General features: G+C 42.4%; 1 protein-coding gene across 12 annotated transcripts in view; it reads left to right on the plus strand.

The window, feature by feature from the left end:
- Positions 1 to 741: 741 nt before the first annotated feature.
- The window catches only part of LOC122681674 (S-acyl fatty acid synthase thioesterase, medium chain-like), a 39,414-nt gene continuing 14,253 nt past the window's right edge, over positions 742 to 25,902 (plus strand). For 3 of the 12 annotated variants that reach the window (XM_043883998.1, XM_043883996.1, XM_043883999.1), the window contains exons 1-3: positions 742 to 1,613; positions 15,014 to 15,179; positions 19,335 to 19,465. In XM_043883998.1, coding sequence (XP_043739933.1) covers positions 1,427 to 1,613; positions 15,014 to 15,179; positions 19,335 to 19,465 — 484 coding nt within the window. In that variant the 5' untranslated portion in view covers positions 742 to 1,426. Of the gene's footprint in view, positions 1,614 to 2,440; positions 3,031 to 15,013; positions 15,180 to 19,334; positions 19,466 to 25,902 lie in introns of all 12 variants that reach the window. The other 9 variants (XM_043883995.1, XM_043883997.1, XM_043884000.1 and 6 more) reach the window with 8 other exon arrangements.

Here is a 25,902-nt window from a genome sequence, read left to right on the forward strand (position 1 = left end):
TACTTTACGGCCAGCCGGGTACTATGTAGGTGACGAAAATTGAAGCTGTACAGACCAAAGATGCGAAACAAAACGAGCGGTGAAGCGATTGAGAAAAACAGGAAGATATTTAGAAGAGGAAGAAAAGTGCTAAGTTAGACTGGAAAAGGAAAAGAAAGGGTATGAGGAGGGAGGAGGCTTATTAGGTCAGAAGCAAACTATGGTCTCGGTCTTGACAAGAGTAAGTCAACAGATTCAGATCCCTGATCTTGAAAATGTTCTTCAGCTGTCTTACAATTAATTGTCTGACTTCCCAGCGACTCCGTTCGTAACCATTCAAGCCTCCATTGGCTGAAGTAGTCACAGTATTTGGAATTCTCTGAACTGCTGTCACAGAATTCAAGATAGCCTTTATTCGCCTCTTTACGGAGGCTCAAGATGGTCTACATCGTTGCTTGTAAGTGCATGGTTTCCTCACCACCTCCCCATCTCCCCTTTATCTTTATTTATTTCCACATTGCCAGGGATTCGGCAGAGACGCGGTGAAGGGGGCACTGGTTTAGCGTCTCTTTGGCAAGCCGAAAACAGAAAAGCGAGAGGGGCTCAGACTACCAGGCGCTGAAAGGCAGAAATTGGGTTAGAAAGGAGCGGCGACTGGAGAGAGAATTAGCCTTTGGAGTCTAACGGGTACAGTGGTCCCCAGGACAGACAGCGGATAGCTGGCCGCCCGTTCCCAGGCAACTGGAGATCTCGCGAGACACACCTTGCGCCTGCGCACTGCCGCTGGAGGGCCTTTCCCAGCGCCTCCACCCAGCTCCTAAACTCCTGAAACTGTCGCGACGCCCTGGGCAGACAGACTCTCCGGTTTGGGAGTGGTCGGATGCAAAAGAATGTAAAGCGTTTTCGGAGCGGTTCCATCCCCTGCCCCACCGCATTGGAAGGCAAAGGCCGGGCAAGGAGTGAGCTCTACGCACGCGCAGCGCGGCCACGTGGAACCGGTGCCGGGGCAGACGTGAGTGGAGGGCTCTGCGCTGGGATGTGAGATCCGGAGGGGTCGCTCTGGTTGGGATCGAACCGGCGACTCGGCCAGGCGCGCGCAAAGTTGTCTAGGCCCCCAGTCCCTAGGGCTTCCCCGTCCCGGCGTGTTTTCCTGCGTCCCGGCCTGGGCTCAGGCTCTGCTCTGTTTGGAGTTGCGCGTCTTTTGGATACGAGAAGCAATCAGACAAAGCCCCACCCGGCCCTTCTGTTCTCCGCAGCCTGGAAGTGGAGGCCGACAAGAAAATAACTCCAGTCGTGTGTGCTGAGTAGTAGGTCGGCACTAGATAGACGGCAGACCAGAGAGAGATGACCTCGGGGATCGATTACCGGATCCGGAAACTGAGTCCTCCCTGCTTTACTCCCAGTTGATCACTAAGTCGGGCGGATTGTACCTCCTGTTTCAACTAGCATGTGTTTCCGTCCACCGGCAACTCTGGTGAAGGTCACTGTCATGTCTTCCCAGGACTATTCCGACTCCTCTTTGCTGCTTTCAGTCTTGGTAAAGATTCCTCCTGGCTCGAGTCCACCAAGGTCTTTGTATGCCGTCTTTGTAGCTGTGCTGTTCCTCTGCTTTGAACGTGACAGCCGCTCCCACTGTAAGGGTTGCAGGCGTCTTCACCATCTGGTCCTTCCCTTTCTCAGTATTTCTCTACTCTCACATCCATGCCCCAGCGACACTGACATTATTTCCTTTAATGCAGTTCCCTGGGATGCTCTTCCCGAATAGGTACTCCTTTTGGTGGGAATTCTTTAGATGTGGGTTAAAAGGTCACTTCCAGGGTGTTTCAGTGGCCGACACTCCTGTTCTCCCAACGCATGAGACCCCTGTTGGAATCCTGCTCAAAGAACTAGATCCTATATGCTGCAACTAAGACCCAGTGCAGCCAAATGAATAAATTTGTCACCTGCTCGAGGCCCTTCCTGACCCCCTCAACTTTGTCAGGCCTCAGGGCCCTGACCTTGAAGTGCATCACATGCTTTGCTGATGAGTCTATCTCATAGACATTAGGCCCAGTGAGTTGAGTAGCTGTTTTTAATTCATAATCTTTCTGTCTTGGTGCAGTGTGTATAACCCACAAATACTTGTTTAAGTAAGACAGGTGGTGGGGGTGCTGAGGGTGGGACTCATTTTCCAGGCAGAGGGAATGGGTATAAGGCCATGGAAGGCTGGACTGGTGGCCTTGGTAAATAGTAAGTGGTTCAGTGGTGGGGCATAAGGATAAAGGCTGATGGGGAGATGGGGACCCTTGTATGTCACCTTAATAAGTTTCCACTTGATCTTTGGGGCAGTAGAAGCCTCCAGAGGCACCTCAGCAGGCCCTTCCTAATTTTCTCCTTCTCCAGCGCTGTCACTTGTTCCCATTTTGGTTCTGGATTATATCCCATGAGATTCTACTTATCTGGCTCTGGTCTCCCCCTCTAGATTCTGAAGACAGGAGGAGCTAATGCCCAGAGCTTCTAACTGTAGTTTGGCGGGGGTGGGGGGGCGGGATTTTGGTCATGCAGCTTGTGGGATCTTAGTTCCCCAGCCAGGTATCAAACCTTTGCCCCTTGCAGTGAAAGCACAAAGTCTTAATCACTGGACTGCTGGGGATGTCCCTCCCTGTTGTTTGAATTCGGAGGCACGTGAACTGTAGCTTGTGTGAAGCGAAAGCTCTGGTAGATCACCGTATTTGCTCCATGGTCACTGAATTCCCTCTTCCTGACCACCTTCAACCTGGTGCCAGCCTCTGCCAGTCACGTCACTGGATTTGGATGAGCAGCCTCCAGCTTGGGTTTTGACAGTGATGGAGTAGACGTCACACCATCCGGAAGCAACATATCTAACCAGAGCAGAAATGCATTGACTTCACAGAGGAAGGGGAAAAAAAAAGGTCCAAACTGGATCAAGCCAAACAATCAAGTAAGCAAACCAGTACGGCAAATGAGAAAAACTAAGGAGGAGAAGCTAAGAAGAGATTGCTGAAGACTTTGTTCATTACCTCAAATTTCTATGAAAAATTGAGTTTCAAGGTGTGCACTTGAAATATGGACATGAGATACACATTCACCTTTAGAGACATCCAGGCTAGCTTCTTCCTGTTGCCTCGGCCTAGCCCTAATTCCCTCCTTAGGTATTATTTTCAGAAGTTAGTAAGTAATAATGCATAAAATAGTTAGTAAATATAAGAAGAATAAAGTTTAGATTATTCTGAAAGTTTTATCTTGGCTGCAGAGTAGAAATTTAAACCTAGAAATTGGGATCTAGGGAGAAGCATTGAACTAATAGTCCTTCAGTATAAGGTTACAATGTGAGACAAGTGTGTTGTATGTGTGTTTTTTATGTATGTGTGTCTATGTGTCTACAAGTGTAAGACATCACTAAGAGCTCAAGTATTTTTTAATTTTGTGCCTTGTTGTTTGATGTGACTTGCAATTTTTAATGTTTGATAGTGAACAATTATATAAAAGGACCATTACAATATTTGTGTTTTGGTTTTGGATGTACAGGTAGATCGTTGGCCAGAGACAGGATATGTGAAGAAGCTTCAGAGAAGGGACAATACTTTCTATTACTACAACAAACAGAGGGAGTGCGACGACAAGGAAGTCCACAAAGTGAAAATTTATGCTTACTAGCCTCTCTTCTCAGTATTACTTGCCATGATCTTTTTTAAAAATCCGTTGTTTCATTTGACATCATGTAAGTGTCATTTTACAAAATAGTCCCAAGTGCAGACTCTGATGGAATGTTTTGAGACATCAAAAGTTGGTCTCTGGTAATCATCTCCCTTTGTTCTAAAATATAACTGCAGTAGCATGCCGCTGATGCCCGCCTCAGTCTGGTTCTTCCTGTTTTAACTGTGGTAAAGTTAACAGTTGTGCAGGGGAAGAGAAAGCCTCCCCAGGAAACCACTCAAGTGGCTGTGTAGAGGTTAGGCCCACCCCCAGCCCCCCACCCTTTACCACTTCACTAGACCATCACTTTGAACTGCCAGATCTGTATTTTGTGGCCTGGGAGCTTTCTCTTGCCTCTAGATTCCTTTGCTTTTCACTGAATTGCCAAGAAATGATGGTGCCTGGGGCAGAGAGGTGTCAGCCACCTGCTTCCTCTAGAGGAACGTTAATCTCCTGAGGTTAATCTCTAGTCACGTGCCACAGTATCTCACTGGATGACATAGGCAACTGGTTATCTCTCTTCCTCACCCCTTCTCGCACTGCCCTGCTGGTCCTCTCCCTCTGAGTCACTTCCTTGGACTTGAAACCTTGTCCTGGGTCAGCTTCTGGGTCGCCCTTGAATCACTACCACAGGAAATATGTTCCAGTGCTTCCTTTAATCACTGCAGAAATAGCCCAAGTACAAGGAAGGCTATTAGCCTGGGAGACTTAAGTGCCCCCAGATCAGTGAGTCCTGAGGACTTTGAAATTAAATAGATGAAAGATAGCCTTTTATTGTAAATTTTTGTCACTGGGCTTCCCTAGTGGCTCAGATGGTAAAGAATCCACCTGAAATGCAGGACACCTGGGTTCAATTCCTGGGTCGGGAGGATACACTGAAGTGGGGCATAGCAATCCACTCCAGTATTCTTGCCTGGGATCCCCTGGACAGAGGAGCCTGGTGGGCTACAGTTCATGGGGTTGGGAAAGAGTCAGACACAAATAAAGCAACTTAGCATGCATGCATGCACAAGACTTTTTATCTGTCTCCAATGATAAGTTCTGACCATTGAATAGATTTCACGTCATGAGCTTGATAGCTTACAGATGAACGATGTTGGATACGCTGGCTCTCTGAAGAAGAAGATTTAGCTTGGGACCAGGGACCAGGCTTGGTCACTCAAGAGCTTATATGTAGCAGAGTTTTCTTACAGTATAAAAAGGGACAGAGAAAGCTTCTGACATAGACATCAGAAGGGAGACCGAGAGTGCCCCCCTTGCTAGTCTTCGCAACAGAGTTATATACCTTTCAACTGGTTATTAACAATAAATCAAGAGAATGTCTCAAGGCTGTAAAGGTCTTAACAGACCCACTCCCATAATATACATTTTAAGATGACAGGATTAGTCAGAAGGTTCTCAAGAAGGAGAAACATGTCCTCAAGCAGGATACAATGTTATATTAACTATGAGAAAGCAATGTAGAAAGAAAGAAGTGTCCTTTTCTCCTCCTTGAGAACTCCAGACTCCTATCTGCTCCTCAGGGACCCCAGACTTCTTATCAACCTACCCAGGAACTGACTCTCTCAAGCTCATATTTATCAATTCATTCAACTCCAGGGCTCCTCTTCCAGAACTATGTGTCCTTATGAAGCTCCATTAGTTTTCCTCAAAGTTGTGCCTTTTCAGAACAGACACATGATGGAAAGGATAAATAGACTAGCAAGCCTCTTGTAAGCCTTTCACACGCTGCCTGGTGTCATCTTATTTACCACTTGTTTCAAGTCCTTTTTCTGTACCTCTCTGGTCAGGATCACAAATCTGGTCTATCATTTTCCAGATTTGACAAACCAGTAGGTGCTGAGCATAGTAGGTCTTCTGAACCCAATCATGCTTTTTAAAAAATTTACCACAGTAGAATAATTGACCCCAAAGACAGCCACATCCTTAACCCTGGAACCTGTGGGTATGGCACTTTACCTGGCTAAAGAAACACTGCAGATGTGATTAAATAAAGAACTTGATATATGGACATTAACCTGAAAAACCTCAGCAGACCCCATGAAATCACCCAGGTCCTTAAAGAGGGCAGCAGACAAGTCAGAGTCAGAGGAGATGTGATGAAAGAAGCAGAGGTCTGAGAGAGGTAAGGCAGAAGCCAAAAGCCCCCCCAAAACCACATAAAGCCCCTAGAAGCTAGAAAAGGCCAAAAATTGATTCTCCCCTCCTAGAGTCTCCAAAAGAAACACAGCTCTGCAAACCACTTGGTTTTGCCAAATAAGACCCCTTTTAGACTTCTGGTTTCTAGTACGGTAAGAGAATAAGCTCATGTTGTTCTGCACACCAGTTTATGGTGATTTATTACAGCAGCTTCAGGAAACAGACATTGACACAGCATAGATAAAGCCAGTAACAAACACAGTCTTGAACCATCCATGGTGTGCCATTTCTGACATTTTGTTTCAGGTTAAGGTTCAATCCAGGGGGACTTCCCTGGTTGTCCAAGGGTTAAGGCTCTGCCTTTCAATGCAGAGGTCGTGGGTTTGATCCCTAGTTGGAGAACTAAGATCCCACATGACTTCAAAAAGTTTGGAGTGAGGCCAAACTTTTAAAAAAACTTGAAAGAAGTTGCTCAAGCAGTTTTTGTCTGGAATGCTCTTAGTAATTAGAGTAATTAACTCTTAGTAATTAGCTTAGTAATTAGTAATTGCCACAGTACCTCTGCAGCAAGACTCATTTCACAATCACGGCCCTTGGGACTATGACATGCAATTTTGGTTCACAGAGTCCACATGATCAGCACTTTCCCCATAAGCTTTATGGTAAGCTCAGATGGTGCCAATCTTCCTTAACAAATGCAAAAGCCACTTCCTTCTTGGCCACTCTTCATAAGTGCTGGTGCCAGCTGGCCGCCACGGTACTAGAGAGCAGTGTTCGCAATCACTCATTGTAGGGTATCTGTTCTGTAGTGGGACTCAGCTCATAGGCCTTGGTCCGTGGTAGAAACTGCCTCCCTGCCAAGAGAAGCCCAATCCTGTTCCACGATGGACCATGGGGAATAGCTGTTCTAACACACAGCTGCCAGTTTCAGGCTGAAGCTGCAAGAGGGCCAGACGGTGCAGCTGTGGCTCAGCATCCCCAGTAGGAATGAGCACTGTGGGGCAAACTTTCTCTCTTGGGAACCAGAGACCTGTTTGGTTTCTGCCATTAAATTGTACTCAGTGATGCCTGTCAGGAAGCTGCTGATTGGAATATTACTCAGGCATAAAAAAGGAACAAACTTGGGTCATTTAAAATACTTAGTAGTGTAGTATGAATTTAAGGTACACCCAGACACACCCCTGAGATTCAAGTCCCTGTGGTCGAATACTCTCTAGAAATCCCTCCATGGGTGCCTCACAGATGTTGCTGTTGAGTCCATTCGGAGTCTTTGATACCCCGTGGTCTGTAGCCTGCCAGGCTCCTCTGGCCCTGGGACTGCCCAGGCAAGAATACTGGAGTCCACCTTGGGAATGATAATGTAGGACCTGGGTTTGAACTCTAGGCAAGGAAGATCTCTGGAGGAGGGCAGGGCAACCCACTCCAGTATTCTTGCCTGGAGAATCCCATGGACAGAGGAGCCTGGTGAGCCACACTCCATGGGGTCACAAAGAGTCAGACACGACTGAGCAACTAACACTTAACCTTAATAATCTGATACTAAACACCTCGCCTTTCCCCACAGACCATTTCTCCTGTTTTCCATCTCAAGACCTGACGGCACCGCCACATACCCCATCCATTGGTTAAGTCAGAAAGCTGGGAGTCACACTGTTTGTAGCTCTTCCACACTCACCATGTCTAATAAAGCACCAGATCCCACAGATGCCAGGGAAGGAGGCTGTCGTGGCACATAACGCACAGTAGAGGTGGGCACTGGGGTTTAAGAGCTTCTCAAGCCAGACTAGCTGGGTCTACTGCTTGCCAACATATGTCTTTTAGTCACTGCTCCTCTCTGTGCCTTAGTTTCTTTAAATTAAAATGTAGGTAATAATAATACCTTCAGAATTCCCTGGTGGTCCAGTGGGTTTGGACTCTGTGCTTCTACTTCGAGGGTGTGGGTAAAATCCCTGGTTGGGGAACTAAGATTCCACAAGCCACTCAGTGCAGCCACAATATGCATGTGTGTGTGTGTGTGTGTGTGTGTGTGTAGAGACATATATAAAAACTTATACACAAATACAATTTTATAATAGAAAAATAATATAATAATAATACCTTCATCATGTGGGGGAAGAATGTTCACATAACTGTAAAAGTTAAAAGACTTAACACAGGATGTCCCTGGTGGTCTGGTAGCTAAGACTTTGAGCTTCCGATGCAGGGGGCCCAGGTTCAATCCCCAGTCAGGGATCTAGATCCTGCAAACTGCAGTTAAGATCCTGTGTGCTGGGCTTACCTGGTGGCTCAGTGGTAAAGACTCTGCCTGCCAATGCAGGAGACACAGGTTCGATACCTGATCCAGGAAAGTCCCACTTGCCACAGAGCAACTAATCCCATGTGCCACAACTACTGAGCCTGTGCTCTAGAACCAGGTAGCTGCGACTACTGAGCCCACACGCCTAGAGTCCGTGCCTGTGCTCTGCACCTAGGGAAGCCAGCACAATGAGAAGCCTGTGCACCACAACTAGAGAGTAGCCCCTGCTCACCACACCTAGAGAAAGCCCTCGCAGCAGTGAAGACCCAACACAGCCTCAGTTAAATAAATAAAATAACAACAACAACAAAAACCCCATGTGCTGTAAGTGAGACCCAGCACGGCCACATTAATAAATTAGCAACCACAATAAAAGACAACGCATTAAAAGTGTGAGTGATGCCTGGCCCTTCACAATTGTTCTGTAAGTGTTTCTTAATGTCAGAATGTTAGCCCAAGGCATCATCCTTCCTCTCCTGAATTATTACAACAGCCTCCTAACATGCTCTTCGCCGTGACCTTGTCATCAGAGCCATCACCCTGAAAGATGACGCAGGTCATCTTCTCTTTGTCTTAAGACCAAGCCCCAAATTCTTCAGATTGCTTGCTCACAAAGCTGTCCACAATCTGCCTCCTACTTACATCCAGGCTCCGCCTTCCATCCGTGCACAAATCCTTTTGATTTCTCAGTTACCGTGCACCAGCTCACCTCCGGGGCTCAGGCACCTGTTGCTCTTTCCGCCTTGTTCTCTCACACGCCATTCCGCAGGCCTTCTTTTCCATTGCCTAGCTGGTAGCCAAACCATTTCAGAACATGCTTCCTCTGTGCCAGAGCCTGGCATTGACTGTTTTACATTTGAAATTATTTTTAAATCTTAAGAATGATATCTTCCTAGATACATCTTATATACCCAGCATTATAGCTGGATTACTTTTTAATTCAACCTGACAATTTTGTATCATACTTAGAGAATTTAGCCCATTAATATGTAATATAAAACTGGGATTTCCCTGGTGGTTTAATGGCTAAGACTTCTCGCCCCCGGTGCAGGGTACCCGGGTTTGATCGTGGAACCAGATCCCACGTGCCTCAACTAAGAGTTCGCATGCCACAACTAAAGATCCTGTGTGCCACAACTAAAAGCTGGCATAGTCAAACAAACAAATGAAAATATTTTAAAAAGCACAGGCAGTGATATTTGGGGTTTAATCTGCTATCTTGTATTGTGTTTTCTGTTTGTTTTACCTGTGTTTTCTATGTTTACCTGTGTTTATTGTGTTTTCTATGTTTTTCCTTACTTTTCTCTTTTTGATTCACTAAACAGTCCTCTCTTCCAGTTTGGGTGGCATATGGTATGTTTCTGTTCTTTCAAGAAACTTGCCTTAGAAATTAAAACATGCATACTTATCAGTCTAAACTTAATAAAACCTCAAAGGAAAAAAAAAGAAATTCCTTTACTTGCTCTTGACATATACATTATTTTGTTCAATATTTTAATTCCATATATATTTTAAGGCCAACTAGAAATTACAGTTACTGCTTTATGCAATTAATGTTTATTTACATTGGCTCACTTATTTACCATTGTCTTTTTAAATTTCTTTTTGCATCTCAAAATCTCCCATCTGCAGTCACTTACTTTCTGCCCAAAGTATATATTTCCTTTAAAATTTAATTTAGAGAATGTCTTCTGGGTGGCAAACTTAGAAAAGACACTTGAAAATGTCTTTATTTTGCCCTGCTTCTGCTTCCTGAAGTATAGTTGATTTACAATATTATATTATTTTCATGTGTATAGTTGAGTGATTCAGTATTTTTGCAGAGTATACTCCATTTTTAGTACAAGACCATGGCTATAATCCCCTGTGCTTTACAATATATCCTTGTTGCTTTCTACTTTATACTTAGTTGTCTGTATCTCTTACCACTAGATCCTTAATTTGTTCCTCCCCCTTTCCTCTCCCCTTTGGTAACCCCAAGGTTTTTCTATACGTATGTATCTGTTTCTGTTTTGAATATACTCTCATTTGTATTATTTTTCAGAGTCCATATATAAGTGGTATCATACAGTATTTGTCTTTTTCTGTCTAACTTATTTTATAATCTTTAGGTCTATTTGTGTTGCTGCAAATTGCAACATGAATTTCATTCCTCTTTATGGCTAAGTAATATTCCATTGTGATATCTATATATATGAAGTCAAAGTGTTATTTGCTCAGTCATGTCCAACTCTTTGCAACCCCATGGACTGTAGCCTGCCAGGATCCTCTGTCCATGGAATTCTCCAGGCAAGAATACTGGAGTAGAGATCCCCTTTTTCAGGGGATCTTTCCAACCCAGGAATCAAACCCAGGGCTCCTGCACTGCAGGCAGATTCTTTACCGTCTGAGGCACCAGGGAAGCCCATCTATCTCTATATCATACCTTCTTTATCCATTCCTCAGTTGATGGGCACTTAGCTTGCCTCCATGTCTTGGATACTGGAAATAGTACTGCTATAAACACTGGGTTAGATGCAGCTTTTCAAATTAGTGTTTTCATTTTTCTAGATATATATATACTGGATCATATGGTAGCTCTGTGGACAAACCTCTACTGTTTTCCACGGCGGTTGCACCAATTTATATTTCCACCAACAGTGTACAAGGGATCCCTTTTCTCCACATCCTCACTGACATTTATTATTTGTAGACTTTTTGATGACAGCCATACGAACAGGTGTGAGGTGATATTGCATTGTTGTTTTGATTTGCATGTCTCTAGACAAAGGAGCCTGGTGGGCTGCTGTCCATGGGGTTGCAGAGAGTTGGACATGACTGAAGCGACTTAGCATGTATGTGTGCATTGGAGAAGGAAATGGCAACCCACTCCAAGTATTCTTGCCTGGAGAATCCCAGGGACAGAGGAGCCTGGTGGACTGCCGTCTATGGGGTTGCAAAGAGTCGGACACAATTGAAGCAACTTAGCAGCAGTAGCAGCAGTAATTAGTGATGCTGAGGACTTGCCTGGAGGCTCAGTCATAAGGAATCTGCCTGCCAATGCAGGAAACATGGGTACAATCCAAAATCTAGGAAGATCTCATTTGTTGTAGTGAAACTTAAGCCCACGCACTGCAACTATTGAACCTTTGTCCTAGAGCCTGGATGCTGCAACTACTGAAGCCTACATTCTGCAACTAGAAAGTTGCCCCTGCTCACCACAACTAAAGAAAGCCCACACAGCCAAAAATAAATAAATAAAGTTTTAGGGAAGAAAAGAGAAGAATATGTTTCTGCTGATTTTGGATGCAATATCCTATAGATTAAGTCCAACTGCTGTACTGCGTCACTTAAGACCACTATTGCCTGATTTTCTATCTGGACGATCTCTTCATTGATGTCAGAGGGTATTAATGCATTATTATAATAATACTATACTACTAATATGCTACTACTATTGTATTATTATAATAATAATATACTAATAATACACTACTATTACTGTACTATTGTTAATTTCTCCCTTTATGTCTCAGTATTTGCTTTATATGCTAGGTGCTCCTGTATTATGTGTGTAATATCCTCTTCTTGTATTGATTTACTTATAATGCCTTTGCCTTTTGTTATAGATTTTGTTTTAGTCTATTTTGCCTGATATGAGTGTTGTTACATTTGCTCCATGCAGGCTGGGGAACACAGCAAGGTGGTCGGGGAAGACCTCTCCCCATCCTACCTGGGGGCCAGCCAGCACCTGTGCATTCCTAAGTGGTGTCCGGGCTGCTCCAGCCTTTTTACCTGTGCCAGAGATTCTCCAACCAGGCAAGGGGGCTTGTCTCTCCACATAGGACCCCAGGACAGGGATGCTCAGTCTGAGCCTTGACCTGCTCACTCCCTGGGGCAGCGTCCACACGTCCAATTCCCTTTCTCCTCTTAGCCCCCTTCAAGGGACACAGGTCCTGACCCAATGTTTTTCTTCCTGTTTTACCCAAATATGTGTGTATCTTTCTTACAGCCTTGATTGTTACAGGAGTCCTTCTGCTATTTTCCAGTTAGCTTTCAATAGGAATTTTTCCGCATCTGGATTTTGATGTTGTTGTTTATTTGGGTTTTTTTTTTTTTTTTTTGGCCATGCTATGCAACTTGCTAAACTGAAAACTAGCAATTTTCAACAGTGTAGGAGGTGCCCTTTTCTCCATACCCTCTCTAGCATTGATTGATTGTGGCTTTTTTGATGATAGCCATTCTGTCTGGTGTGAGGTGATATCTCATTGTAGTTTTGATTTGCATTTCTCTAATACTTAGTGATCTTGAATGTCTTTTCATGTGCTATTGGCCATCTGTATATCTTCTCTGGAGAAATGTCTTCTATTTATGCTTTCTCCTCATTTTTTGAGTAGGTTATTTCTTTTGAGGCTGTTAAGTGTCATGAGCTGTTTGCAAATTTTGGAGACTAATCCCTTATTGGTTGCATCATTTGCAAATACTTTCTCCCAATCTGTTGGTTGTTTTTCCATTTTGTTTATTGTTTGCTTTGCTGTGCAAAAGCTTTTAAGTAGACCCTATTTGTTTATTTTTGTTTTTATTTCCATTATTCTGGAAGACGAGTCAAAAAAGATGTTGCTACACTTTATGTCAGAGTGTTTTTCCTATGTTTTCCTCCAGGAGTTTTATAGTGTTCAGTCTCACATTTAGGCCTTGAATCCATTTTGAGCATAGTTTTGTGTATGGAGTTAAAGAATGATCTAGTGTCATTTTTTTACATGTAGCTGTCCAGTTTTCCCAGCACCATTTATTGCAGAGACCATCTTTCCAACATTGTGTAGACTTGGGGGGAGGTGAGTTTTACATCCTTCTGCTCCAGGTTTTGATCTCTTTCAAGTCTGATTCTTCTGATTTTCCCTGCCTTGAGAGTTGTTCTGAAAATCCCAATTTAGCAATTTTTCTTTTAGCACTTGAAGAGATTAGTGCTAGCTTTCCACTCTGCTGTTCCTTCCAGATTATAGTCCATCCCCTCATCCTCTGGGCTTTTAATATTTGCCCTTTGTCTTTGTTTTCCAGTTTCATCATTACATACATTTTTTTCTTTTTAGTCTATTCTGCTCAGAATGTGCTGGGCATCTTTACTCTTCGGACTGGTATAATGTATCAGTTGTGGGAAAATCTAAGCCACTGTCTCCTGAATATTGTCCCTACCTCATCCCTCTCTTCTCTCCTCCAGGATTTCAATCAAATAGACACTTCTATTGTTTTTTTCTTGAGGACAGAGTCACTATCACTTTTATCTGAGGATAACTCCAAATGTTGAGAAATGACCCAGGACTTCAGTGATATCTATTGAAATAAAATGTCAACTGAGTAAATTGACATTTACTCGATTGACATGTCAAAAAAAAAGTCTATTGAGTAAATTTTTAATTTTTATTTATTTTTGATTACGATGGGTCTTTGTTGCTGTGCGCAGGCTACTCTCTAGTTGTGGTGCATGGGCTTCTTGTTGTGGTGCTTTCTGTTGTTGTGGAGCAGACTCTAGCGTGTGCAGGCTTTGGCACCGGTGGCACACAGGCTTAGCTGCTCTGTGGCATGTGGGATCTTCCTGGACCAGAGACTGAACCCATGTCCCCTGTATTTGTAGGCAAATTCTCAACCACTGGACCACCAGGGAAGACCTATTAAGTAAAAGTAAACACTTCTCCTGCCTATAATGTGCCAAGTCAAAAATAAGATGATATCAGAAAGAAGAATAGGTTTTACTTATTTCTATTAAAAACAGCTGGTGGAATTTAGCCTCATTTTACTGCCGTTCTGTAGCCCTCAGTAACAGCCTTCAGTCATAAACACAAAAAATATGCATCCAACCTCTGATTGCCAATTTTTCTTGGTAGACAAAGCCGTCTCTTCTGGCATTTTATGTCCTTACTTAAGGAGTCAGTGGAATCCTAATGAATCATACAGGTGGGGTGTTTTTTGAGAATTTGTAATTTCTCCAGGCCATTCTTACTAAGAAAACAACCTGAGTGACAAGCTGATCCCCGCCTCCAGGAACTCTCTTCCCCTAGTTAAGCAGGTCTTTCAGTTCCTCCAGGTGCTCTGCACTGCACTATAAGAAGTCAGCACACTGAGAGATCAGCCTGGTCTCCGGGGAACACTCCTGAGGCTCACAGCTGAGTGATCCAGGGCCTTGACATGATTCAAGGAGCTTCTAGGAAGTAAAAGGATAAAGTCCACTCGGGGGGGTAATTATTCTTCCTTTCTTTTCTGAATATTTGTAGCTTGCAGAGTTGGAAGTTTGATATTTCATTTTTTATTTATTTGTTTATTTTTGGTTGCACTGGTCTTCATTGCTGTGTGTGCGATTTTTTTAGTTGCAGTGAGTGGGGGCTACTCTTTGTTGCGGTGCATGGGCTTCTTGTTGCAGTGGCCTCTCTTGTTGGGGAGCACACGGGCTCAGTAGTTGTGGGGCATGGGCTTAGATGCTCCATGGCAGATAGAATCTTTCCAGACCAGGGGTTGAACCCATGTCCCCTGCTTTGGAAGTGGTTTCTTAGCCACTGAGCTAGCAGGGACGTCCCAGAAGTTTGGTATTAGCAGTAAAGTTTTTCTAAGACCTCCTAATTCTTCCTTAAGTTTTAAAATTTTGTAAATATCTAGAAAATGAAGACACCAATATTTTAAACTCAAACCTCTCCTCAGACCCCAATTTTCTAGTCAGTATTGAGTGTTCTTGGTTTGATTTGGCTGCAGGGCATTTACTAGCTAGAGTTTTAGAAATGTTGCATCTTTGTCTTTCTCTGTCCTAGCCAGGGGTTCAGCTAATGGAAACACTTACTGATGATTGAATGTGAGCTGAGGCAGGCGACTCCAACATAACATCTGTCATGTTGCTTCTAATCCATTTCTTCTCTTTTTTTTCTTTTTTTCAAATAGGGCTTGGAGCAATAATCAACAGATTTCAAAGTGTGCTCGAGGCTGATCAGAGGTTTTATATCCAAAGAGGTATTGAATTTGGCACTGGCCAGAAAGTTCCTGAGAGCAGCAATTTTGTACCATTTCCTCAACAAATGGAGAGCAGAGACAAAGCTGAGACAATCAGGTATGTCACTGTGTGCAGTCTGGGTTTTTCCAATCCCAGGTGCTCTAATACTCTGCCTCTGGAGGTTGCCCTTTTACATGGGAAGGGGCTTCTCAGAGAGACCTCATTTGATGGCCATTCTCCCTAGTGCAAGGTATTTGTGTTTTTGCCACACCATGTGGGATCCTAGTTTCCCCAACAAGGGACCAAACCCTGCACTGGAAGTGCAGAGTCTTAACCACTGGACCGCTAGGGAAGTCCTGTAAGGTATAGTAAATGGTACCAACTACTCACTGTGTAAAATGGTACTGACTTGGTGGTGAGCTTAATGTGAAACTGTAAATCCATGACTTGGCTACAAATGTGAAAGTAAGATTCCATTTACATCCAGAAGTAGAGTAGACGTCTGTGTCCCTGGCTCTGTCATCTGAAGCCTCCCAGGTATGCTATCCACTCCCTGCCACTTATGGGTCCACTTGTTGCTTGTTGATGCTGAGAAAACAAGAAGAAGGATAAAGTGGGGAAATAGCTCTTAGGATAAACAGGACTTGTGTTCTAATTCCTGACTTGTCACTGGCCGGGTGACCCTGGGCGAGTAACCTAACGTCTCTTGACCTCAATTTCTCCAACTGTCAAACCAGGATTAATAGAAAACATTCATTTTTGTTTTGTGGGTTCCTAAAACCATGCTGAGTATTTTTGAGACATTTAATCAAAGTGTAAGGAAGACGCTATGATTGTCCTCATTTTATAGATGAGGACATTGAGATTTTCAGTCACTCAGGTCATTTTCCTAATGTCGTATCAACGGGTTTGAATTCAGATCTCTTTGTTTCCACAGCCTTAGTCACTAGGCTGTTGAAAGTGAAAGTCGCTCAGTCGTGTCTGACTCTTTGTGACCCCATGGACTACAGAGTCCATGGAATTCTCTAGGCCAGAATACTGGAGTGGGTAGCCTTCCCCATCTCTAGGGGATCTTCCCAACCCAGCGATCGAACCCAGGTCTCTCACATTGTGAGAGGATTCTTTACCAGCTGAGCTACAAGGGAAGCCCAAGAATACTGGAGTGAGCCTATCCCTTCTCCAGCAGGTCTTCCCCACTCAGGAATCAAACCTGGGTCTCCTGTATTGCAGGTGGATTCTTTACCAACTGAGCTATCAGGCTGTTGATAGTGGGTTAAATGATTGCTCTAATACCTCTCAACTCTAAAGTCTTAGAATTTTATGATTTAACCGAAACCAAAACTGAAGAAGGGGAAGACAAAGAGAAGGCAAGTGCAGGCAGAAGGCTTCCACCCAGAGGATTGGCTTGGGAAGGTTAGCTTTTCTTGGTCTGCGTCTGTTTTTCTCAGGAGACACAGGAGATTGGACGGAGGCAGAGGACAGGCAAGAGCCCAAGAATGAGAATGTTCTGCTAACTGTCCAGGCTTCACAGCAATGAGCAATACCCTCCCAGGCACTACCTTCTTGTGAGATCTTCACCGTGGGTTTGCTGTGGAGGGTAGGCACCCCATCAATGTGGGTTCTGAGGACCCACTGCGACACTGGCCCGGCTCTAAATAAGTGAAGAGCAGCTCCTACCCCCACCCCCAAGGCAAAGAAAGGTGGTTTTATCTTGAAACTAATGATCAAACGGTTTCGCTGGTGGCTCAGTGGTAAAGAATCTGACTGCCAACACAGGAGACACAGGTTTGATCCCTGGGTGGGGAAGATCTCCAGGAGAAGGAAATGGTAACCCAGTATTCTTGCCTGAGAAATCCCATGGCCAGAGGAGTCTGGAGGGCTATAGCCCACGGGGTTGCAGAGTTGGAAATGACTTAGCAACTAAAAAAAACAGCAATGATCAAAGTGTCTAAACCTAATTTTGTGTTTATGGCTTTGTATTGTTTTCCTTATAGAACTCCTGTAATCAGCAGAACTACTTCTGCTGATTACATAGTCTTCAGGTATGGCAAGGCTATACTTATTCTGATATTTTTGTTCATGAGAATGCAAGTCATTGAAATAGACTGAAGTAGGGCTCCTTGGCTTTAAAAAATATGGACTTGTTTTAAAGTAATGTTGAATTCAAGTCATTTTTCTAGACTCTTCAATAGCTTCCAGAAATAAGATTCAGAAAACTCACCCATTAGCTATGCAGTTTTTACCAAACTGTGGAAGGCACTATGGAAGGTTTTGTACTCCTTTAAAAAATGACTCTAGTGTTTTTCCAGTAAATGGTTGATAGCTATGAAGCTCTTATTTAGGGCTGATCCATGGTCAGTGAGTTTGCTGATAATCATTTCAGTTCAGTTCAGTCGCTCAGTCGTGTCCGACTCTTTGCGATCCCATGAACTGCAGCACACCAGGCCTCCCTGTCCATCACCAACTCCCGGAGTCCACCCAAACCCATGTCCATCGAGTCGATGATGCCATCCAACCATCTCATCCTCTGTCATCCCCTTCTCCTCCTGCCCTCAAACTTGCCCAGCATCAGGGTCTTTTCAAATGAGTCAGCTCTTCGCATCAGGTGGCCAAAGTATTGGAGTTTCAGCTTCAACATCAGTCCTTCCAATGAACACTCAGGATTGATCTCCTTTAGTTAGAAGGAATGTAGCCTCAAGTACAAAATGTCCCTCTTCAAAAGAAAACATTAAAATTACCCCTTTGAGGGGACTTCCCTGACCATCCAGTAGTTAAGACATTGCCTTCCAGTGCAGTGGGCCTGATCCCTGGTCAGGGAGCTAAGATCCCACATGTCCCATGGCTGCCAAAAAACCAAAACATAAAAAACATACTGTAACAAGTTCAATCAAGACTTTAAAAATGGCCCACATTAAAAAACCTTTAAAAAAAAATGCCCTTTTTTCTCTTTAAATTAGCTATTATTAACATAAATGCCCTAATACAAGCCAAGGAGTTTTTCTCCATAAGTTATTCTTCCCCCCAAGAAAGGTTTTAACTTATGCTTAAGTTTGTGTAAAGTTTCTCATAATTAGTAGCGTTCTATTATTTTTATCATGAAAACCAAAATCCTCTTTAAGGAATACATGTAAACCTGACAAAATCTCAATCATTGTTAGTTTTGGATGCTTGTAGAGATCAACTGGGGGTGCGTCCCTGGTAGTTCAGCTAGTAAAGAATCCACCTGCAATGCAGGAGACCCTGGTTCAATTCCTGGGTTGGGAAGATCCCCTGGAGGAGGGATAGGCTGCCCACTCCAGTATTCTTGGGCTTCTCTGGTGGCTCAGCTGGTAAAGAACCCACCTGCAATGCAGGAGACCTGGGTTCAGTCCCTGAGTTGGGAAGATCCCCTGGAGGAGGGCATGGCAACCCACTCCAGTATTCTTGCCTGGAAAATCCCCATGGACAGAGGAGCTTGGAGGGTGACAGTCCATGGGGTCACAAAGAGTCAGACATGACTGAGTGACTAAGCACAACACAGCACAGAGATCAACTGACTAAATGGGAACTTAAAAAAGAGAGAGGCAAGAGAGATTTAATCATGATAGTAGGGTTGATTATCTCACATTTGGCAAGACTATATAACTTTGTAAATAATTTAATGATCAATGTGAAGACTTTACAGGAAGTGTTTAAATTATGGATGATGCAAACGTATATATATTGAATGTTTTGTACATATATTTATATTGAATATATATATATTGAATTTTTTAAAAAGCAATTATCTGGAATACTAGGTGGAAGGATAGTTGGACACTGTGGTGAAATTTCCAATGATTATATGCAGATACAAAAAGGTGTATTTAATTAACACTCAGAAGGGAGTGAAAATTACATGCTTTGGAAAACTTACAGATGACCTGAAATCATGAAGACATTGAGATAAAACTGTGTAGATACAAGTATTCCCTGAATTGGGAAAAAGGTGATTTCTAAATGAGCATGTCTATCCCTTTTAAATGTGCATATGAAATGTATTTCCTAAATATTACATATAGATACTTGACTATTTCACTTACATCTATCAAAGTTTATATATACTAACTGTTAAAAATGAATCCACGAAAAATTTTTTTGGCTGTTCTTGTTGGGAAAAAAAAAAGGTGATCCCTTTATATATGAATACAGTCTCCTTATAATGAATAAAAATTTCTGTTAAAACACAGCTAAATCAGTTAGGACAGGTGGACTTACTTTACATCATGTTAAATATTTGAATTTTCTCCCTAGGAATGAAAAAGTTGTGAACTGCTTATACCAGAATCGTAATGCACTTTTTAGGCTGGTTTGCTTTCCTTGGGGAGGAGGTGGCTCCAATTTCTTTGCCAAATGGGGCCAAGATATTCCTAATTCCGTGGAAGGTATGTGAACTTTTACAGCAATTTGCACGGTCAGATAACATGCACATACAAACAATACAGATTTCCTTACTGGGGGATAGTTAATATTAATAGACACTCAAGATTGCTCTTCAATAAGAGCAATTTTGTCATTTTTCTACTTCCAGAGTAAGAAATTCTGCTATCTTCTGTTACCGAATTAAACATGTTATACCATTTGTTAAGGCCAATAGGTCACTGAGATTCTGTTCAGACTCTGTTCAACTTTTTTACGCCCCTTGTCTCTCTGTCTATTACCCTGTCTGTCTTAGGAATTTTCTTTCTTTCCTTTTTTATTGTTGTTGTTGTTTAGTCTCTAAGTCATGTCTGACTCTTTTGCGATTCCATGGACTGCAGCCCATCAGCCTCTGTCCATGGGATTACCCAGGCAAGAATACTGAAATAGATTGCTATTTCCTTCTCCAAAAGATCTTCCTGACCCAGAGATCGAACCCGCGTCTCATGCATTGGCAAGTGGATTCTTTACCACTGAGCCACCTGGAAAGCCCCTGTCCCAGGTACTTTCTTATTGGTGGACTGTGAACTTGAATTTTTTTTCTCACAGCAGCATGAAAGTGAATTAAACACCACTCTTCTTTTAAGTCATTTTCTGATTATATTTTCTTATTCCCGGACATGGGTAGCTTAAGATAAGTCAAAAGCCTTGAGGGACAAAACACTGTACCTCTTACCTCTCTGAAACTGTAAGTCGCTCAGTTGTGTCCAACTCTTTGGGACCCCCATGGACTGTAGTCTGCCAGGTTCCTCTGTTTATGAGATTCTTTAGGTGAGAATACTGGAGTGGGTTGCCGTTTTCTTCTCCAGGGGATCTTCCTCACCCAGGGATCAGACCCAGATCTCCTACCTTGCAATAGATGGTTTATAGTCTAACCCACCACGGAAGTCCCTTATATCTGAGGTCACAGCATCTAATTCTTGGCTGACGTTACAGCACTGTTTTACAGCACTGTTTTCCAGCTTTTGGCTCAGCTGGTAGAGAATCCACCTGCAATGCAGGAGACCTGGGTTCAATCGCTGGGTTGGGAAGATCCCCTGGAGAAGGGAAAGGCTACCCACTCCAGTATTCTGGCCTGGAGAATTCCATGGATCATATAGTCCATGGGGTTGCAAAGAGTCAGACACGACTGAGCGACTTGCACTTTTCCAACTTTTCCCTCTCTAGCCCTGTGGGAATATATACAGTGCTGCTGACTTCTTGGCCTCTTAAAAGTAAAGCAATTATATTCTAACAGAAACTTAAAAAGAAAAAGTAGACCTCCACCTGCAGTCTAGAACTTGCAACCTGTACCAGGTAATTGACATATCTCTACAGCAGGAAAGAGGCTGGAGAAATTGCACTTCACTTCTCCAGAGTTTTCCTCTCTTCAGGGAGGTCCAGGTTGCCCCAGCAGTTCAATGATGCCTTCAAACAGGTACTGTGCGTGCGTGTTATTCAGCTTCCCTACCTGTTCAATGAGAGGATTTTTCTGCTGTAAGACATTAAAAAAATTTTTTTATTGGATTATAGTTGATTTACAATGCTGTGTTAGTTTCAGGTGTGTAGCAAAGGGACTCAGTTATACCTATATGGACTCTTTTCTTTTTTTATAGACTCTTTTCACATATAGGCTATTACAGAGTATTGAGTAGAGGTCTCCGTGCTATACAGCAGGTTCTTATTAGTTACTTATTTTATATTTAGTAGTGTATACATGTCAACCCCAGTCTCCCAGTTTATAGCCCTCTTATCCCTTGGTAAGTTTATTTTTTCCATCTGTGACTCCACATCTGTTTTGTAAATAAGTTCATTTATAGTTTTTTAGATTTCACATATAAGCAATACCATATATTTGTCTTCCTGTGTCTGACTTCACTCAGAGATTGTCATCTCCCCTACCAGGGAAGACGACAATCTCTGAGTGAAGTGTCTCAAGTAAGTAAGCGTTATCCTCACTAGAGATGACACTCTCTAGGTCCTAGATCCTGGAAAGTTGGTTCAATAGCGTAGTCTAAGAAACCATCAAGTATCAATTACTACTGCCTTTTCAATACTACTTTTTGAAATATTTGCTTCAGATTTTATTTTTACTTTTGATTAAGATCTCTGTTAATCTTTTAAAAATACAACTATTTTTTAAAATGGTTTAGATTTATGGAAAAGTTGCAAAGTTGTTCTCAACTATGCCTCACCCAGTTTCCTCAATTATCTTCAACACACAGTTTCATGTCATTATATTTCAGGGACATTTACATGGATTATAATTTCAAATATTAGTTCTTTACCAGTATTTTAGTTTGTTTACCTTTCTTGAGAGTCACCATTTGTTCCTGTGTTGGAACACTTTCTGACTTTTGTGATTATCACCTTCTTTTGGGCTCTTTTCCTTTTTTCTTTGTTTTCTTATTCCCAGCTCTTTTATTCCTGTCCTCCATATCCATTTAAATACATTGCATCTATTACCTCGCAGACAACATTCAGTCATTTTAAAAATAATTTTTGTCCCTTTAATCAATTTCTTTCCAGTATTCTGTCACCCCTTTGTGCAACTGTCTGACTATTTCTGTTCAGGATTTTCAATTTCTGAGTTATAGTGTTTTTTCATGTCTGCAATTTCTCATTTGAATTTATATTAGAGTTTTGTGTTGTTTGCTTTGCTTTGTGAGCTTTTTAAAAAGCATCTTCAATCATTAGCTGAAAAAGTTTGACTCTTACTTTGTTTTGTGTGTTATGCTTCTACTCATGATGAAGTATGTTGGATTTTCCTGACCCACAAAAACAGGTCATTCTGGAACTTTGAGATGTTTTGAGGAATAAACTCATGTTCTTAAACAGTGGGACTCATACACTACATTTTTGTAAGGAGGGGATGAGGAAGGAAATGAACTTACATTTAACATATGCATAAAATACCTTTCAAGGCTTATATTAATAATTGATACCTTTGATTGCCCTTAGCAGCAGCAGCTGGATAACTAGGTGGCTAAGAGCAAGATTTGGAGAGATTCTTGCATTGCAAGCCTTTTTGTACCTCTTGAATATTGAACCATGTATGAGTTTAAACTACCCCAGAAATTTAAAAAAAAAAAAAAAAAAAATCCTGTATGAAAAAACGAAAAACCACCCAGGTCATTCAGCAGGGGGTGCTGCTGCTGCTGCTAAGTCGCTTCTGTCTGTGCAACCCCATAGACGGCAGCCCACCAGGCTCCCCCGTCCCTGGGATTCTCCAGGCAAAAACACTGGAGTGGGTTGCCATTTCCTTCTCCAATGCACGAAAGTGAAAAGTGAAAGTGAAGTCTCTCAGTCGTGTCCGACTCTTCGCGACCCCATGGACTGCAGCCTACCAGGCTCCTCCGTCCATGGGATTCTCCAGGCAAGAGTACTGGAGTGGGGTGCCATTGCCTTCTCCGTCAGCAGGGGGTAGCCCGAGGCAATTAGTTGCTTACTCTGTTTATTAGTTCAAGGGTGCCCTCTTCTGTCACTATAAGTGAAGTGCAGTTTATAAATAAAGGACACTGTGGAGTTGGGGGGGGTTCATTCTTCTGATTCTTTGATGCTACCTGGCATCTGTGGGGCTCTTATCTTCAGTCACTTCCTTCTTTATTTTTGCCATCAGGCCTCCAAGGGATGTTCCTCCCTTTCCAAGGTGCCTTTCTCAGCCACTACAACTCTGCTCCCTCATGCTTTCCAAGCCCCTTTCTCTCCATTTCCAGGTACCAACACTCTGCCATGGAGGTCTCCCCAAAACCCATGCACTAGAAGAAGAGAGCCCTCTTACTAATATATAAATATATTTTACAAATTATTGAAGGTAATTTCGTATGAGGTTTTCAATCAACAGTTGACAGTCTAAGATAGATATTTCACATATTTTTCTGACTTTATATAAATGTAACATACTGTAAATGTTCCTCTGAAGCTTGCTTTTTTCCCCTCTGTTTTTCTGAGATTCATCCCTTGAATATGTGACTCTCTACTTCACTGACTTTTAACTAGTATATATTATTCCACTGTGTGACTATATGTGTCTAGTCTTCTCTTTGTAGGTATTAAGGTCTTTTTCTGCTATGTGTAATAACTTCTGTGAGCAGTCTCATATACAGTTGACCTTTAAATAGTGCAGGGGTTAGGGATGCTGAACCTCTACACAGTTGAGAATCCATGTATAATGAGTAGTTGGCCCTCTGTTTTCAGGGTTCAGCATCTGTGGAATTAACCAGCTGCATTTCTTGTAGTACTGTATACTTACTATTGAAAAAAAATCTGCATATAAGTGGACTCTCCCAGTTCAAACTCTTGTTGTTCAAGGGGCAACTGTATGTGTTCATGCATGCATGGGTAAAAGTCTATACTTAAAGGTGGAATTTCTGGGTATTGGAATAGGAATGTCTCTACTTCAAACTGTCCTCCAAAGGAACTGCAAAGATTTATACTGCCAAAGCAGCACATGAAAATTCGAATCCCTTTATACCCTTGACAACACTGTTATTGCCAAGACTTTAAATTTTTTGCCAATCTGTGCATGAAATTATTCTGATTTTGTTCTATTATTTCCAATGTTATTGAGATGTAAATGACTGAAGAAGCTTGGGGCTTCCTAGGTGGCACAGTGGTAAAGAATCCATCTGCTAAGGCAGGAAACGCAAGAGACGCAGGTTCAATCCCTGGATTGGGAAGATCCCTTGGAGGAGGAAATGGCAACTCGCTCCAATACTCTTGCCTAAAAAATTCCATGGACAGTGGAGCCTGGCGGGCTACAGTCCATGGGGTTGAAAGAGTCATCATGACTGAGTGACTGAGCGCACTCACACACACACACATGCCTGCACATGGTGAATAAGTTTAAGCTGAACCACATAGCTTGACATGTATGTATTGTGAAATGATCATCATGTACGTTTAGTTAACATCTATCCTCTTAAATAGTTTCAGTTATCTTTCCTGTGATAATTTTTTGGATCTATTCTCTTAGCAATTTTCAAATATGCAATACAATATTGTTAACTATAGTCACCATGTGGTACATTATATCCCTAGAATGTATTCATAGTAATCAAAATAGTATCCTTTGGCATAAAAACAGACACACAGGCAAATGCAATAGAATTGAAAGTCCAGAGATAACCTCCCAAATACATAGTCAACAAACATTTGACGAGAGCGATATGAAAGTCGCTCAGTTTTGTTGGATGCTTTGCAACCCCAAGGACTGTACAGTCCATGGAATTCTCCCAGCCAGAATACTGGAGTGGGCTGCCATGCCCTCCTCCAGGGGGTCTTCCCAACGCAGGGATCGAACCCAGGTCTCCTGCATTGCAGGTGGATTCTTTACCAGCTGAGCCACCAGGAAAGCCCACAGAAAAGACAGTCTCTTCAATAAATGGTGCAGGGAAAGCTGGATATTCACAGAAGAATGAAACTAGACCACTCTCATCACTCACTCAAAAAATTAACTCAAAAAGAATTAAAGACTCAAACATAAGACCTGAAATTATAAATCTCCTAGAAGGAAACAAAGAAAAAGCTCCTTGACATTAATCTTGGTTACGATTTTTCAGAGATGACACCTACAGCCCAAACACAAAAGTAAGATAAATAAACAAGATGACTCCAAACTAAAAAGCTTCTGCACCACAAAAGAATCAGCAAAATGAAAAAGCAACCTACCAAATGGGAGAAAATATTTGCAAATAAAACCCCTAAGAAGGAGTTAATAGCTAAAACATATAAGGAACTCATACAACTCAATACCAAAAAACAATGATTTTAAAACTGAATAAATAGAGGAACTGAATAGATGTTTTCTGAAAGACAACTTACATGGCCAACAGGTACATGAAAAGATGCTCAACATCACTCATCATCAGGGAAATGCAAATCAAAACCACAAGGTATCACCTCACACCTGTTAAAATGCTGGTTCCCAAAATGACAAAAGCATTGATGAGGACACGGGGAAAAGGGAACCCTTGTGCACTGTTGGTAGGAATATGAATTAGTGAAGTTACTCTGGCAAACAGTATGGAAGTTCCTCAAAAAATTAAAAATAGAACTACCATGTGATCCAGCAATTCCACTTCTGGGTATATATTGAAAGAAACAAAACTGGTTATCTCAAAGAGATAGCTACACGTCCCATGTTCATTAGAGCATTACTTACAATAGCCAAGACATGGAAGCAACCTAAGTGTCCACTGATGGATGAATGATATAGAAAACGTGATATCTAGATAGACAGATAATGAAATAATAGTTAATACTGAGCTGAAAAGAAGGAAATCCTGCCATTTGCAACATCATGGATGGATCTTAAGGGCATTGTACTAAGTGAAATAAGTCAGACAGAGAAAGACAAATACTATATGGTATCACTTATATGTGGAATCTAAAAGAACAAATTCAGAGAACAGAAGTGATTGGA

The sequence above is a fragment of the Cervus elaphus genome, chromosome 23 (assembly GCF_910594005.1).
Source record: "Cervus elaphus chromosome 23, mCerEla1.1, whole genome shotgun sequence".
In the NCBI taxonomy this organism is placed as follows: domain Eukaryota; kingdom Metazoa; phylum Chordata; class Mammalia; order Artiodactyla; family Cervidae; genus Cervus; species Cervus elaphus.